The following is a 15470-nucleotide window of genomic DNA, read 5'->3' on the forward strand; positions in this document are numbered from 1 at the left end:
AATTGAATCGAATCTTCCTCCTGGGCAACAGTTTTATCTGAACTTCACCAAATAGCTCCCTTGAGCTGCTGACAAATGCAAAATTGACTGATTCGAGATTTATCTCTTCTACAGTCCAGCCAATGCAGCTGATTTTCTGATTACCAGTGAGAAGCTTCATTGCTGACAGGACATCCTTTCAAAATATTAGGGGGGAAATCTAATTAATATCCCTCCAGGCCATTTTGACCATAATTCACTTTCAGTCCGCAGTTGAAAAATACCAGGAGCTGATGATAAATATGTTAAGGAATGTAACATCTTTCATAAAAGCCTGCCCAGAATTAAGATCAGTCTACTGTTTCACAGTAGAATCATCTTAAATCAGAAGCAACATTTTAAAGAGGAGGGGAGAATTCTTTGCACACACTTCTGCATGCCTCTGGAAGCTATGGTCTCTTCTCAAATGAATCCCCAGTTCAGTTTTATCACTGCTTTCTTTAGTTGAAACGTCTTGATTTTCCTTTCCCTGACCTATGACCACACACTGGGAATGTCCCAAACATCCCACATGGCAGCTCCACATTGAGAGGAGAGGCCTGGAGTTACCCCCTTTATGCAACGGGCCCACTGAGTTCCTGGAAGAATATAAAGAAGTAACCAAAAGAATAATAAGAAGCATGTGTTCCAAGAAAGTCCATATGGATATGGTACGGGAAAGTCATTGTGGCCAGAGAGAAAACAGCAACAAGCCTTGGACAAAGAGCGTTATGCTCATAAGTCCTGGACAGGGGCATCGCCACATGTGGTGCAGGGCCACAGAGGGGTCACTAGGTCTTGGTCAGGTGTCAAGACAGATCAAGGACAGAGTCAAAGCTGGAGTCTTTGTTGGGGCAGGGTGAGCAGTTCAGGACTGACTGGTCTGAATAAGTCTCCTGGGCTTGGGGACAGCTGGTGGCCTCTGAGTGCTCTGAGTGCTCCGACCCTGGCATTTAGGGCAGAGGAACGCCGGTGTGTGGATTCTGTAAGGAGGTGGTTGGGACTCTAGGTTCTGGATCGGTTGGTTTGCACATGAAAGAAGTGATCCCAGCTGAGCCTGTGGCCATCTCTAAGAACAGGCTAGCCCTAGGCTGGGCTGTCTCCTCAGTCAGCAGGCCTTTTAAAGATGTCAAAAAATCAGACAATACAGAAAGTAAAAGACCTGATTCGTACACCATGCATAAAGGCGTTATATCCACATGAGGTGTAAGGATTCTGCACATTAAAAGGTAAATAAGAATTCAAGGCAATGCTATAAAATAATGGTGATGACAATGACGAGGATGATGATACCAGCATATACTTTGAGTGCTTGCCCACCTGTGTTGGGTATACTCTTTGTATGCATCACTCCATTTAATCCTCGCAACCACACCATATGTAGGTCTTAGTATAATTCCCCAGTTCACAGAATATTATACAGAATTTAACTCATGTCCCTAAAGACAAAAATTAAGTGACTGGGGTGAAATTCAATTTCAGATTGAAATTGTCCAGATCTAGACAATTTAAAAGATTTTGTTCTCAATATCTGCCTGGAAATAGTGGCAAATATTAACAGTGCCACAGCCGGGATACACTCAGGAAGTTCATTAGACACCTAGAGGAGGAAGAGGCCGCTTGGAGCTCAGTGGTGGGAGAGCTGCAAAGACAATAGGAAAAGCAGAAAGGAGAACAGAGCCACTAGAGAGTGAGGTAAATGCTATCTCTAGTTCAAATTAAGAACCTTTGTTAGAGAAGTTAACATAATAAGGGATGAAATCAGTACCACTGTATTCTGCCCTGTGTAATGTGTACATTTTTGCCCAAATTTTTGTAAGAAAAATAAGGATGTGCATTATACATGGTGTAATGATCACATACCATTGGTGTAATAATGCACATAATAATCCCACATATAAAGTGCATTAAACATGTGTGTGCATTATACATGGCAAAATAGGGTATATAGGATCTAAAGAATCGTCTTACCCACATTTGGTTAGAAGTCCACTGTATTACCACCACCAGACCAGGAATTTCCTACCTTGCGATTCTTAAAGTGTGTCCAACTGATCACATACTCCAGGGTTATTTAGTTTCAAAACCCTTGGAGTCTTTGTAAAAATATAGACGTCTAGATTGCCCCCTTGAACCAGATGGAACCCCCAAGTCTTCTAGCAACCTACTCAGCTAATTATTATGCAAATTAAACCCTGAGAGCCTTTGCTAACCCATCTGTTATGTATTAGGGGTTGGGGTGAATGTGGTTCAAGTTTTGCTCACGCAAAGAAATTACCCAGTAATATAATGTATATCTCGGGGGTGGGGAGGGGTAGATGTAGTGGAGAAGGGGTAGGAAAATATCACAATAGTGTGTTCACCTAGACACTTTTTACTGTAGGTGAAAGAAAGATAAGATGAACATCAAGGGAACCTTAAAGGAAAGGGGGATTTTTCCAAAGCAGAAGTAAAAGGTGAAAAATTTACTCAATCTGATGTTTGCCAATGACACACTGGAAAAGGGGTTGATCTCCAAAATATATAAAGAACTTATCTGACTCAACACAAGGAAGACAAATAATCCAATTAAAAATCATCAAAGCACCTGAACAAACACTTCTCCAAGGAGGGCATACAGAGGGCCCAGAGACACATGAAAAGATGCTCAACATCACTAGCCATCAGAGAGATGCAAATTAAAGCCATAATGAGATATCACCATACATTTATCAGAAGCGCCATTATAAACAAATCAACAAACAACAAGCCCTGGTGAGGATGTGGAAAGAAAGGGAAAACTAGGGCACTCTTGGTGGGAACGCAGACTGGTGCAGCCACTGTGGAAAACAGCATGGAACTTCCTCAAAAAACTAAAAGGGGAACTGCCTTTTGACCCAGTGATTCCACTGCTGGGATCATACCCTAAGAATCCCAAAACACCAATTCAAAAGAACCTATGTACCCCTATGTTCATAGCAGGGCTATTTACAATAGCCAAGTGCTGGAAACAGCCTAACCGCCCATCAGTAGACAACTGGCTCAAAACACTGTGGTACATTTACACAATGGAATCTATGTAGCAGAAAGAAGGAAGGAATTTTTACTTTTGCGACAGCATGAATGGAACTGGAGAGCATTATGCTAAGTGAGATAAGCCAGGTGGTGAGGGACAAATACCATTTGATCTCACTTTTAAGAGGAATATAACCAGTAAAATAAACTAACAAGCAAAATAGAACCAGAGACATGGAAATAAAGAACAAACTGACAGTGGCCAGAGGGGAGGGGAATAATGGTGGAAAGAAGGGGAAGGGACTAGTCAAAGAACATCTATGACCGACCCACGAACATGGGCAACAGGGTGGGGACTGACCGTGGGAGTGGGGCGGGGGGTTAGATGGGGTGGAGGAGGGCAAAGGGGGAAAATTGGAACAACCGTAACAGAATAACAATACAGTTTTTTGAAACTTTGCACATTTACTAAAAACTGTTCGTAAATGAATTGTTCTTATAAGGATGAGTTTTGCAATATGTTAATTAAAACTCAATACAGCTGTTAAAATGAAAACACAAAAAGCAGAGGTAAGACAGGGATGAAAGGAGCCCATTGCTCTGGGTGAGACTATGTGCTGCTCGGTGGTGTCAGGACTCCAGGGACATCCCTTGCTGAGCCCCATCCTATGTACATCTCTCTCTTTGCCTGAAGTACAACAGCTAAGATAGTGTCAAACCCACCTCACTCTATTTTCCTCAAAAGTGGGGAGAGAGAGAGAAACAGCATAAGAGCATTGGGCAATCACCTTGATTCTCGGTGTTCCAGAAACAGCTGTGTAATGGCAAGACAAAATGTAACAAGATATCGGCGTTCATGTTCCCCAGGAAAATGTACGTGGCCCCAAAGAGAAATTACCTGTGATTCTCCTCTGGTCAGAATCTTTAGATAATTTGTCATTCGCTTTGATTTCTTGCTAATTGAATGAATATTTAGTTTAGACAATTTATCTTTAAATGTTTCATCCTCATCATTCTTCTTGTATTTTAGAACTGAAACAAAAGAATGCAATGATACAGCTGGACATGTGCAGCATAGAAAGTGTGCTTCATCCAAAGTATACAGGATTAATATTTATATTTAATGTAAAATGTGCATGATTTTTGGCTCTCCGCAGCAAACGCAATACGTTCCAGCCCCACTGCCCGGTCCTAACTCCAGCCACCCACCCCAGCCTCCTCAGACACTCTGCTGTCCAAGGCTGTGAGCTCCTCAAAGCCCAAGGTTCACTTATCTCCCACGATGAAGAAATCCAGATACCAAATAAAACCTCTTCCTCTCTTCTCAGATACGATATGTGCCATCTGCAGTCTCTAGAATAAAGCATTGAGACCTAACTCGTGAGGGGACATCCAACCTAAGGAGACAGCCAGTCCTAGAGGAGCTTTCCATTAGGAAGGAGATTTGGGGTAAACTGAGTCACCCTCTGAGCTTTACTTTTTTTAACTTAAAAAGCATTTTTACTTCTCATATTGTTCAAATGTTAAATATTCCTAACATTCTTTTTGGTAAGGGTCTGGAGAGATGAGCAATCTTATATACTGTTGGTGAGGATTAAACTAACATAGTTTTTATACAGAACAATTTGGTGGAAAGTTAAAAAATAAAATATTTGTAGTCTAGGACCTGGGCGTGCACACACAGTAATCTGTATTCCATAAGCTTACAAAGTTTGGTTTGCTACGGCACTCTTTTTTCTAACGGCAAAATGTTGGAAACAAGCTAAACATTTATCCTAGAAGAATAGTTTACTAAATTATGACTTACCCAGAAGTGGAATACTATGGAACAATTAAAAAGAAGGCCATATTAACTGAAAGAATGTTCATGATCTATGATTTCCTGTTACTGAAACCCCAACAGACTGTAGTACATCGTCCATGTCGCAGGAAGGAATGAGAGGAGAAGAGAGTGAGAGAGAAGAGAAAAAAAGCTAGAGAAAGTCTGAAGAACACTTGGTAAAATCTTACCTATGCAAACTAGAATCATGGGAAAGGAAAAGTTTTTCTCTTTCAAACTGAAATATTTTAAGCAAACAAAAAAAGAAAAAGAATATAGCATCTATTATCTATCTCCTAGCTTTGTCAAATCCTAATTTTGCCTTTTTTTCAATTAAAAAAATCACATAACAGGTGAAGCTTCTCTCAACTCCATCTTCAATCTCTACAGAGAATTGTGATTCTAAATAATGGGCTTGCTACATTTGCATCTGCTTTCATGCCTTTATTGACATGTATGCAGTTGTATAATACATAGTGTTATTTTGAATGATGTAAATCTTTAGAAAAATGGGGCCAAATGTATATATTCTTTTGTCACGTGATACTTTACTGTTAAAAAAGCTCAGCATTGTTTTGATTTATCCAATTGATACATATACTTTAATTAATGTTTGTAATTTTATGTTCTCAAGATATCACAGTATATAATATACAGTTTATTTATTATCTGAATAAATACACAAACCATTTTCTTGTCTCCCTTTCTTTTTTTTTGCTATTGTAAACAATACTAGTTACCAGTACACCTCTCTATGGACATATAGGCAAACGTTTCTCAAATATCTAGAGACTGGTTTTCCTAGTCTTCGTTGTATGAATCTTCAGCTTCACTACGTGTTGCCAAATTGTTCTCTAAACTGGTGATTCCAATTTGCATTCTTACCAGGAGATTGAAACTCAGCACTAACATTATCCATCAGAAATCTTTTTGCTAATCTGGTAGGCTGGGAATAATATGTCATTGTGATTTTAATTTGTATTTCCCTGATTATTAGTGAAGCTTAGCATTTAAAAACTTATTGGTCTTCTGGAGAATATTATGCTAAATGAAATAAGCCAGTCGGAGAAAGACAAATACCATATGATCTCACTTGTACCCGGAATCTAAAGAACAAAGTAATTTAACAAACAAAGAAACAGAAACATAGATACATAGAACAGACGGACGGCTGTCAGAAGGGAGAGGGATTGGATGGCTGGGTGAAAAAAAGGTGAAGGGATTAAGCAAAAATGTATATGTATATATAATCTGTATAATCACACACAGACACAGACAACAGTGTGGTGATGGCCAGAGGGAAGAGGGGTGGGGGGAGTGGAAGAGGGCAAAGGGGGATAGAAGGGGAAGGAAAAAGACTTTCTTTTGGGTGATGGATACATGATGCAATGTGCGGATGGTGTTTTGTTGATTTGAAACCTGTGTGGTTTTGTTAACGAGCGTCACCCCAATAAACTCAATAAAGAAAACCGTATTGCTCTTATTGTAAACTACTTATTTCTATTATCAACTTTTTGTATTAAAATGTTTTTATTATTAAGAAACTATAGAAGGCTGTTGTGAATGTTAGTTTAGCTGCTCCCTAGTCCCCAGAGCCTGTCTTGTGTGTTGGCTTTATTCTGTCCAGGCCCAAGACGGCTGCCAGTATCCTAAGGTGTCAGTGTGAACACAAGGACAAAATGTTTCTATTACTGATTTAATATCAATAGTTATATTGTAGATAGTAACCCTGTGTCCGTGGGCTGGCTTTTCATTTTGTTTATGGTGCCTTTTCTCTACTACTTTCACTTTTTACCCTATACCCTTCTTTATAATTCGAAGTTATTAATGCAAATACAATTTTTACATTAAAAATTAGAAAATAAAAATAACAAACATAAATGAAGTGGTTGGAGCACTCAGCTCCAAAGCCCTGCTGTTGCTTCAGTGTTGAGTTGAGATTGCATGTTAGAAGTGCACAGCTAATTAAAAATCAAGGGAACATTGCCACCTAGGGCAGACCCATCACCTCTGCCAATGCCCTGTTCACCCTGATGACGGGAACTGAGAACTGTGCCTTAGGTTTTGAAATCTACATTCTACTTATGACACCAATTTTACATCTCAGCTAACAAAGAGTTACCAATAATTTGTTGATTTGAGAAAAAATATGTACTCGCTCCCTTCAATGGAACAATTACTGCCCCCAAATCACCATTCTTTGTGTGCCAGACAGAACCAGGCAGGCTGGGGCGTTAGCGGGGCCCCTCACGGCGTCTGCTGCTTTCACCGCTTTTTGGCTCTCACTCCCCACTGCTCCAGCTCCCCAGCCTTCCTGTGTGTCCTTCTTACCCCGCACAGTGACAGGGACAGGAGGACTGTATGCGGTGGGTATCTTCAGCCCACAGTATGTACTCAGGCATACAATGGTCACAGGGCTGAGTATAGACCTGTTTGATTTTTTTTAATGGTCATTTTTTTTGTACTTCATGATCTTCTGAACCCAGAGGGCAAGACAAAGCCACACTCTCTTCCCCAGCTTCCAACTGGAGACGTCAAATGATCACGATTGCTACAACTGCTCTAAGTGCTCAGACATTCCGAGTCACAGAAAGGGAACAGGCCAGTTGTGGGGAGTACCCACCCAGTTCATGACATCGCTTCTTACCTAAATCTTTCCGTCGTTTGAGTTCATTGATGTTTACGTTAATGTCTTTGACTGCAGCGAAGGCGTCCTCCAGTGCTCTGAAGTCTGGGTGGGAGGGAGGGGTGGAGTTGCGAAGTTCGCACAGTAACAGGGGGTATTTCGTCACACGCTGAATGGGTTTGATCAGCAAGGAGCCCATGTTGGTTAAATTTGGTTTGCCTCTACAACAGAGAAAAACACTGTCGGTTTCATAAACACTTGTCTTAGTATCTTCTCTCAAGTTTTGTGATTTTTTTGATTACTCCTGAAACATTCGCTTCCTCACCTGGTCCATTTGGCTAAGCACAGTTTCTAAATGAAAGGCAGAGCTGTGAATGACAAAGAAGCAAGGCTGAACAACCCTACTGCTAAACAAAACCTACAAAAAAACAAGCGAGTATATCTGTCCACAAAAGGGCCTCAAAAAGCATGATTACCATCCATGTTCCATGTAAAGGTTTGGGTTTTTTTTAATAACAGGCTTTATAATAATACTGGAAAACAAACAATTTCAGAATGCATTTTCCAACGACAACCAAGAGAACGCTTTTTACTGATTGTGTTTTTGTGATTATTAGTGAGGAAAGGAAACTCACTATTCAAAAATTTAAACAAATAACTTAAGTATAGTCAAAAGAAAGCATTGTCGTCTCTCTTCTCCCAAACTGAGAAGTAGCATTTATATTGTTTCAGAGGTTCTGTCAGTCACCAAGAGAGATTTATAACAAATGCAATTGTTCTCTAAATACCATCACTATCCTTAATTATTGATATCATGTGATAACTTTCCATGACTTTTTGTGTGGAATTGTTCTTAGCTAGCAAATCTTTAAAGGGCCCACAAAAGGGAACTCATGCCGGACTTCAAGCCTGGTCATGACATTGTCCAAGCCACTGTCACTAGTTTTTCAGCCAGGTGCAATAGTTTCTAAAAGTCTCTTTATGCAAAGAGACAAGTGAAGAGACATTGTAAAAGAAAAATGGATGCCAATCATACTTTGAGTTCCTTATGGCGCACAGACGTATTTATTTGTTTCCCTTTAGGTTTTTACTTAGTAGCTAGCAAACACAGGAACTTTTCATGTCCCAACAGATGGATTTTTCATTCTTCAATTAGTATTTTTAAGTACTCATATGAATGGACAACAGATCACATAACTGGAAAAATGAAATGAATCTGAAAAAACACTGAACGAAATTAGAAAAGCTGCCTCAATAGATGAGATCTGAAGGCACCTCAGAGACTGTCTAATTGAATTCTTCGTTTAGAAAATGAGAAACTAAGAAACGTCACCACGTATACGTGCTCTCTCTCACACACACACACACACACACACACACATACACACTGTCACATCTTCCCGTTTTGTTTTTATTACAGCACACACCACTATCTGAACTCGCCTTCTGCTTACCAGTCTTTGCTCACTTTCTCTGTCACCACTGTTATCTCCAGCACGACATCTAGTATTCTCTCAGTGAATATTTGTAGACTGAAGTGGTAGGTTTCTTAGACATGTGATGTGTTTTTGTTTTATGCTGAACTTACCTACCCCCACCCGACCCCCAATTTCCAATGGTCCCAATAACTGAGGAATTTTCTTCAGGTGCTGAGCAAACGCTGACATTGTAGTAGAAACAAGAACTGAATGAGACCAAAAGGTAGTGTTTTTAAAAGAAAAACCAAAATAAAAAAGGTTTTCGAGGGTGTAAAGAGTTGCTTTATGTGATGTATCTGGTACTTTCTATCCATTTGCACCCAATCTACTAAGGAGGGGGGAAGCGGGGTGGGGGATGGGGGGTGAAGAAGGAATCAGGGTGAGAGGCAGAGAGAGATGTTATTGGTTTCCAAGAGGACTGGATGAAGCAGGTGGAAAAACTGTAAATATTATGAATACTGAAAAATAATAAGTAAATCAAATGATTCAAGCAAATAAAACTCCATTTTAATATGGCGGTTTTTCTGTGTGGCCCACTGTTGCATGTGTGTATGTGTGTATTTTATTTAAAGAAAATCCCTAAATATATTAAATGATACCCTTGATCTTTGAGCTGCCTTCCTTTCTTCTTTATTAAGATCTGTCAAAAACCAAACTAAGCCCTTTAGGTGGCGTCAAAGTTCTCTTCTTTTCCTGTTATGTTTCAAACGACAATAATAACTGTGATAAGTCGATTACTGTTTGTCTTAAAAGTATCACAAATGCAAGTATTACAAAGGTTCTCTCAACAACAAGAAATCTCCCAGACACTTGTCTTCAGACACGCACTTTGGACAGCTGCCCAAGTGATGATCGATGTGTCGATGCCCGCATCAACCACACAGACAAGCAATATGCAGACGAGTAGAGGATGTGGTATAAGGACACTCCAGGCATCCAGTGCCAAATCTCACCCATCTAATCCCTCCCCACAGAATTCAGTTCCGATAACTTCAAGGCAGATGAGTCTTATGGGTGATACAACCCAGCTCAGCCAAGCGGCCGATCACCACATGCCTCCCCTCAGAAAGTAACCAAATGTGTAACAATTCCCCATACATATTGGACTGAAAACTAAGGTGGTTATTAATTTGTAATCCTGTTTCATCTCCATTGTCTTATTGAGAATATTTTGGCAAGTATTTAGTACCATAAGTAGCTGAGCTAATCTCATTATGAATTATTATTGGGACTTTACAAAGTCAAGTAAACACAGCTGGCTTTGTTTTAGCAGCATCCAGTTTGGCTATAAAGACACTTCACATCAAGTACAAGAAAACAGTTTCACAATGAAACTAGAAATGATATTTATGCAATGTAAAAACCACGGTGGAAAGCACATGAAGTCAGATATTCAGCACCGAGGCTGAATACATTTGTATTTCTTAATTAGAGGTAGAAAATGAGAGAAAGGAAAAATAATCATGTGATTATTGATCATGTTACTTTGAATTTTCTCTATTTTATGACCATAAGTATTCTAAATTTAATAATTTACTGTAGTCACAAACCAATGGCACAACATTGATTTTTCAATGTAATCCCCCTTTAAAACCGTATGTTTCTACAAATAGTGAGCAAAGAACTGTTGCCATAAATTAAAAGTAGCTTTGACAATAAATACAGAACTATCAATAAACTTTAGACAATGTAAAGGAGATGAGTGAATAATTGATGTAGCAGGCCAGAGAGAATCAATAATATGGAGAGGAAATAATTTAATAACCCTTCCAAAAGTTTATTAATTAGAATTCCCAAGAGCCATTGTCGTGGAGAGGGAGGGAGATGGGGATTACAGTAAGAAGGGACTAGTTGAAAACCTGTTTAACAAACAGCCTTTATTTGCTACACAAATAAAAGGCTTCATCTGGGAGACTAGGAAAGACGTCTTGGAAATGAAAGGATGCTAACAGAAATAAAAACTCATAAGTGTTGGAGAAAATATTGAGGAAAAGTAGTGAGGAACTTTCTAGAGAGAAGAGTAAAAATACAAAGGGCTTGAAAATAAAAATACAGAAAATTAGACACCTGTTCCGGGAAGGCCAATACCAAAGCAAACAGAGTCCGAGAAAGAAACAACAGAGAAGAGAATCATCGGTGAAGTGACTGGAGGAAAGGACCCGAGTTAGCAGGAGGAGAGAACTCACTGAGTGTCCAGAGCAGTGGGTGAAATGGAATTACACCTTGGAATTCACGACAAATGAGACTTTGGGGGACAAAGAGAAGATCCCACAATCCTCCAGAGAGACAGATAAACAAGCAGGTACCACCAAATGATTAGGTATCAGAAAAAGCTTCAGATATTTTGTAGCAACACTGAAAACTAGAAAACAATGACAAATCACCATGAAAATCTGAAGATGAATGATTCTCCATTTAGAATTCAGTAGTTCAGAATTCAAACTCTAAATTAAGTGTGAGGGTAAAATAAAGGTATTTTGATTATAAAAGTTCTTAAAATGTCACTTCCCATGCATTCTTTGATGAATAGAAGGAACTATTGAAGGACACACTCAGCCAAAACCAGGAAACAGGCAGAGAATCTCCACGATGATGGGAGGGGGTCCCTGAGGGACAGGTGTCTCCAGTGTCCCCAGTCCAAACTCAACAGGTCAGAAGGCTCTGGGAGAAACTTTTTAAAAAAGATTTTATTTATTCATTTATTTAGACAGAGGGGAAAGGAGGGAGAAAGAGAAGGAGAGAAACATCAATGTGAGGTTGCCTGTCATGCAGCCTGCACTGGGGAACCTGGCCTGCAACCCAGGCATGTGCTTTGACTGGGAATCGAACAGGAGACCCATCAGTTTGCAGGCCTGCACTCAATTCACTGAGCTGCACCAGCCAGAGCTGGAAGAAACTTTTTTAGGGGGTTGAAATTGGTAGCATATACAGTGTATCTGGCCGTCTTGAAATATGATAAGAAGTGAGTTTGGCCTCAATGATTAGCACAAAGAAAATGAAAAAAAAAGATAATAGCTTCCAGAAAAACAAGTAATATTTTATTCTAACATTTAACTCTAAAAAGAAATTTACTAAGAATACACACACATAATAATTCAAACACTGATTATTGCTCTAATCCAAATTATAGTGTAACAACATGAGGAGAATGGAGAGCTAGGAAGAATGTGCGAGTGTGTGTGGGGGGGGGGGTGGGGAGATGGGGTAGGAAAGAGAAATGAATTATTGTCTTCTACTTGGAGGAGTCACTCCAAAACAGGGCGTTGGTTTTACCTGAAAAGGTAAAACCAAACACGTCTTTAGAGTCGGGAAGATAAATTCCAAAATAATCAAGTAAAAGACGTGCAAATGCTTGTGTTCTCGCGAGGAACGTTTAGCGGCAGGTAGGAGAGAAGAGCACTGCTATTTTTCTTAAATCCCGCAGAACGGTTGGGCTTTTAAAACCTTGGTATGTATATATTAATGAAAGAGAAACTTTAAAAGAAGGAAATGTGCATTCAAACAATACATTCCTGCTTTGGCCTACGACTGTGCCATGTGTTGCAAAGATACAAATATTAATTGTATCTCCTCCTGGCAAGTAATAGATAAACGGACAACTCATATATAGATAGTGAGGATATAAATTAGTTCACCTTTTCTGAAACTTTCTGGTAATAAGTATGAGATGCCCTTTGGTCTAGTAATCCCACTTTTAGAAATTTATCCCAGGAAAATAATCAAATTATACTACAGAGATCATGTATAAGAATGAACACACAGCAATAATCTCTATAAGGCAGAAAGACACAATGCAAGTATCTCTAAGGGGTTGGTAAACTAAGCGACGGTGGGGTGTATGTACATCAGATAGACTATTACGCAGCCACAGAGCAACAGGGATTTGTGCTTCCTGTGCAGAAAGATGTCTGGGATGCCCAGATGAGTGAAGTGACATGTTGATGTAGAAGAGGAACATAGGAAAGAAGAACAAAAAGAAAGAAAAAAATAAGAAATGCATATACAGTAATCCTATTTTAGTTAACATGTATATGTAGAGAAAAAATTACAGTAAAGTCAGAAACTTCACACTGTAACAATGTTACGGTAGTTAACTCTAGAATGTGACTACTCATGTCTTTATTGTCCTGATTTTAATTTTCTATATATTGCAGCGTTTCTTCAGTAGTCTTAAAAATACAAAGCTCAAAAGAGAGAGAGAGAGAAAATAACTTACAAATATTTTGCAATAACTAGAAATCCAGAGATCCAAAGTTAGAATAACTGGTCTGATGGAGAGTACATACAGAAAAGTTTAGAAACCTTAAAAACCCAATACTGCATTTCTGGAGATAGTTAAATTTAGAATAGGCATGTCTTTGTTGCTTTGGAATGTGGGATTATATCAGATGATTTTTTTTGTGGAGAGTGACTTTTCGTGAGAGATTCTGTGATTCTTGTCACTAATACTGTCTTCGATGTCTGCATAAGATTATAATTCAAAGTAATCATTTTAGAAGTTATAAATATCTTCAGTTTTCTCTATATTTAAAATGTACTTAGAAAGATTAAAAACAGAAAATTTTCAGTTTTCATAAGGAAGGCATTGTTTTCAAGCCATTAAAACACACGCCCCTCCTAAATGCACTGTTGGCTGCAACCAGACCTTAGCAGCTAAGGAGCCAAACAATGACACAGCACTTGACATTGCCTTTTACCCTTTGCAGCTTGTGTGCCTCATGACCCCAGTGAGAGAAACAGGAAAGATGATAGCTCAGGGCACACTGGGCTTTGATGTTCATCCAGCCTCACGCTGTGAATTCTCTTCCTCTTTTTTAGTTCTTGATGTATAGAATAGGCTAGAGATGACATACACAGCTTGCTGACTCCCACACCGCAGGACCGCTGCAAGAAAACTGGCGCAATTTTCTCAAGCAAATATTTCAATAAAATGTACTGTTTGTTGTAGGTATTTTGTACGGAGCAGCATGTGCATGTGAACTGTGCTACAGAGAAAGAATTTTATCTCTCTCCTCTGAATATCTCCCTTTCTCTCTCTCTCTATCCCTCACCTTTCTCTCTCATAAAGACCTGAGCTTTAAGAAAAAGAACCTAGGCAGAATTTGAAGCATACGAAGTTCCTCTTTAGTCATCCAGCTATGTGACTCTCCAGTCCTAGGAACAATGATGCCAGGGACACAGGTTTTTACAATGAGATGGCAGTCCCTACTCTCATCGCATCCTTATCAACTATCAGTGAAGAGAAGCCCCACAGGCCCTGGTGTGTGGAAGCCCCAGAAGGCCCTCTTCTCCTGTTGCGCACATCTTCAAATTCAGGTGATCCCTGGTCTGGGCACTCATTGAACAACCTACGCATGTCTGTCTGTACTGTAGGATTTTGTCCTTTTGAAAGAAAAGACTTGTAAAGTGAGAGAACTGGATGCTTATTTGGTATGTCAGAACTAACTTCTCATCCTGGCTTAGACCACAGGAGTCCTGGGTGGTGCCTGATTCTTCCACTCCACTTCTGGAGTTCGTTCTTTCCTCATGGTTGTTCTGCACCAAAGCATGAATGACAGGTATTTACAGGTTAAATTAATGTAATTTTTAATGTGTAAATGTTGTGTTCCTTAATGTCAAGTTTCCAGAGTAGGGCCCACATACACATACACGCAAACACACACAGACTGGGAACTCAGGACTTAGGCAGTTAAGGACTACCTCCCTTAACATTTTGGACCATGCTGAACCAGGCACGTGCTTTTTCAAGTCCTATAAGTTTGAGTTTGTGTTACCTCCATGGCATCCTTCCAATATTAGTCAGACTAAGCCTGCTTTTCTTATGTAAGAGTGGGTATCTTCCAAAGTATGTGCATGTGTGTGCTGTTTTTGTAAGACAACTAATATAGTTTTAGGGACTGACTCTCTCATCTTACTATTTCATTTTCATGTTAGATGTGTGGATGTGGTTTTTTTCTTTGTAAATCATACAAAAGTCCAAATGAGAAGAAATACAATATTTCACTCTGATGCATAAGGAGTCCTTTCTTTTGTACATTCACATATGGCACCTTCAAAAACCATTAAGGTATTAATCTGAGATGTTTTTAAGACTAATGTTGTTCTCAGGAAACTGGTTTGGACACATAAAGATTCCTAAATGTATGTGTGATGAGAAGTTCCTAAGAGTTCTTGGTACCAGAAAATGGGTGATTTAAGTAAATTATATTCCAGGATTCTTCTAAAAGTTTAGTAAAGTACATGTCATAAGAACTTAATATATACGATTATCTCAGACAAATTGGAAATAAGTGCACCAATAATGTCTATTGCAAATGCCTTCAAAATCTTGATTTATGTATTAAAAACAATAAACATAATTATAAAAACTAAAAATCCTGATTTGTACAGAAATATTCAACAGCTCTTCTTCATGATTTTTACATTTGATTTTTATTATTAAAATAAAAGTACTTACTCTTGAATGTATATTTTCCTGTAAGAGAGGGGGGGAGAAATAAATTTATGTAAATCCACCTATTTGAGGTAATATGCA

General features: G+C 39.1%; 1 protein-coding gene across 1 annotated transcript in view; it reads right to left on the bottom strand.

Moving 5' to 3' along the window:
- The window catches only part of ARHGEF38 (Rho guanine nucleotide exchange factor 38), a 136515-nt gene that overhangs the window by 25653 nt on the left and 95392 nt on the right, over nucleotides 1–15470 (bottom strand). The window contains exons 5-7 of the mRNA XM_037031911.1: nucleotides 15393–15410; nucleotides 7479–7678; nucleotides 3911–4044 (exon numbers count right to left, since the gene is read on the bottom strand). Coding sequence (XP_036887806.1) covers nucleotides 3911–4044; nucleotides 7479–7678; nucleotides 15393–15410 — 352 coding nt within the window. The remainder of the gene's footprint in view (nucleotides 1–3910; nucleotides 4045–7478; nucleotides 7679–15392; nucleotides 15411–15470) is intronic.

The sequence above is a fragment of the Sturnira hondurensis genome, unplaced genomic scaffold (genome assembly GCF_014824575.4).
Source record: "Sturnira hondurensis isolate 20B ecotype Veracruz unplaced genomic scaffold, ASM1482457v3 Scaffold0021214, whole genome shotgun sequence".
In the NCBI taxonomy this organism is placed as follows: domain Eukaryota; kingdom Metazoa; phylum Chordata; class Mammalia; order Chiroptera; family Phyllostomidae; genus Sturnira; species Sturnira hondurensis.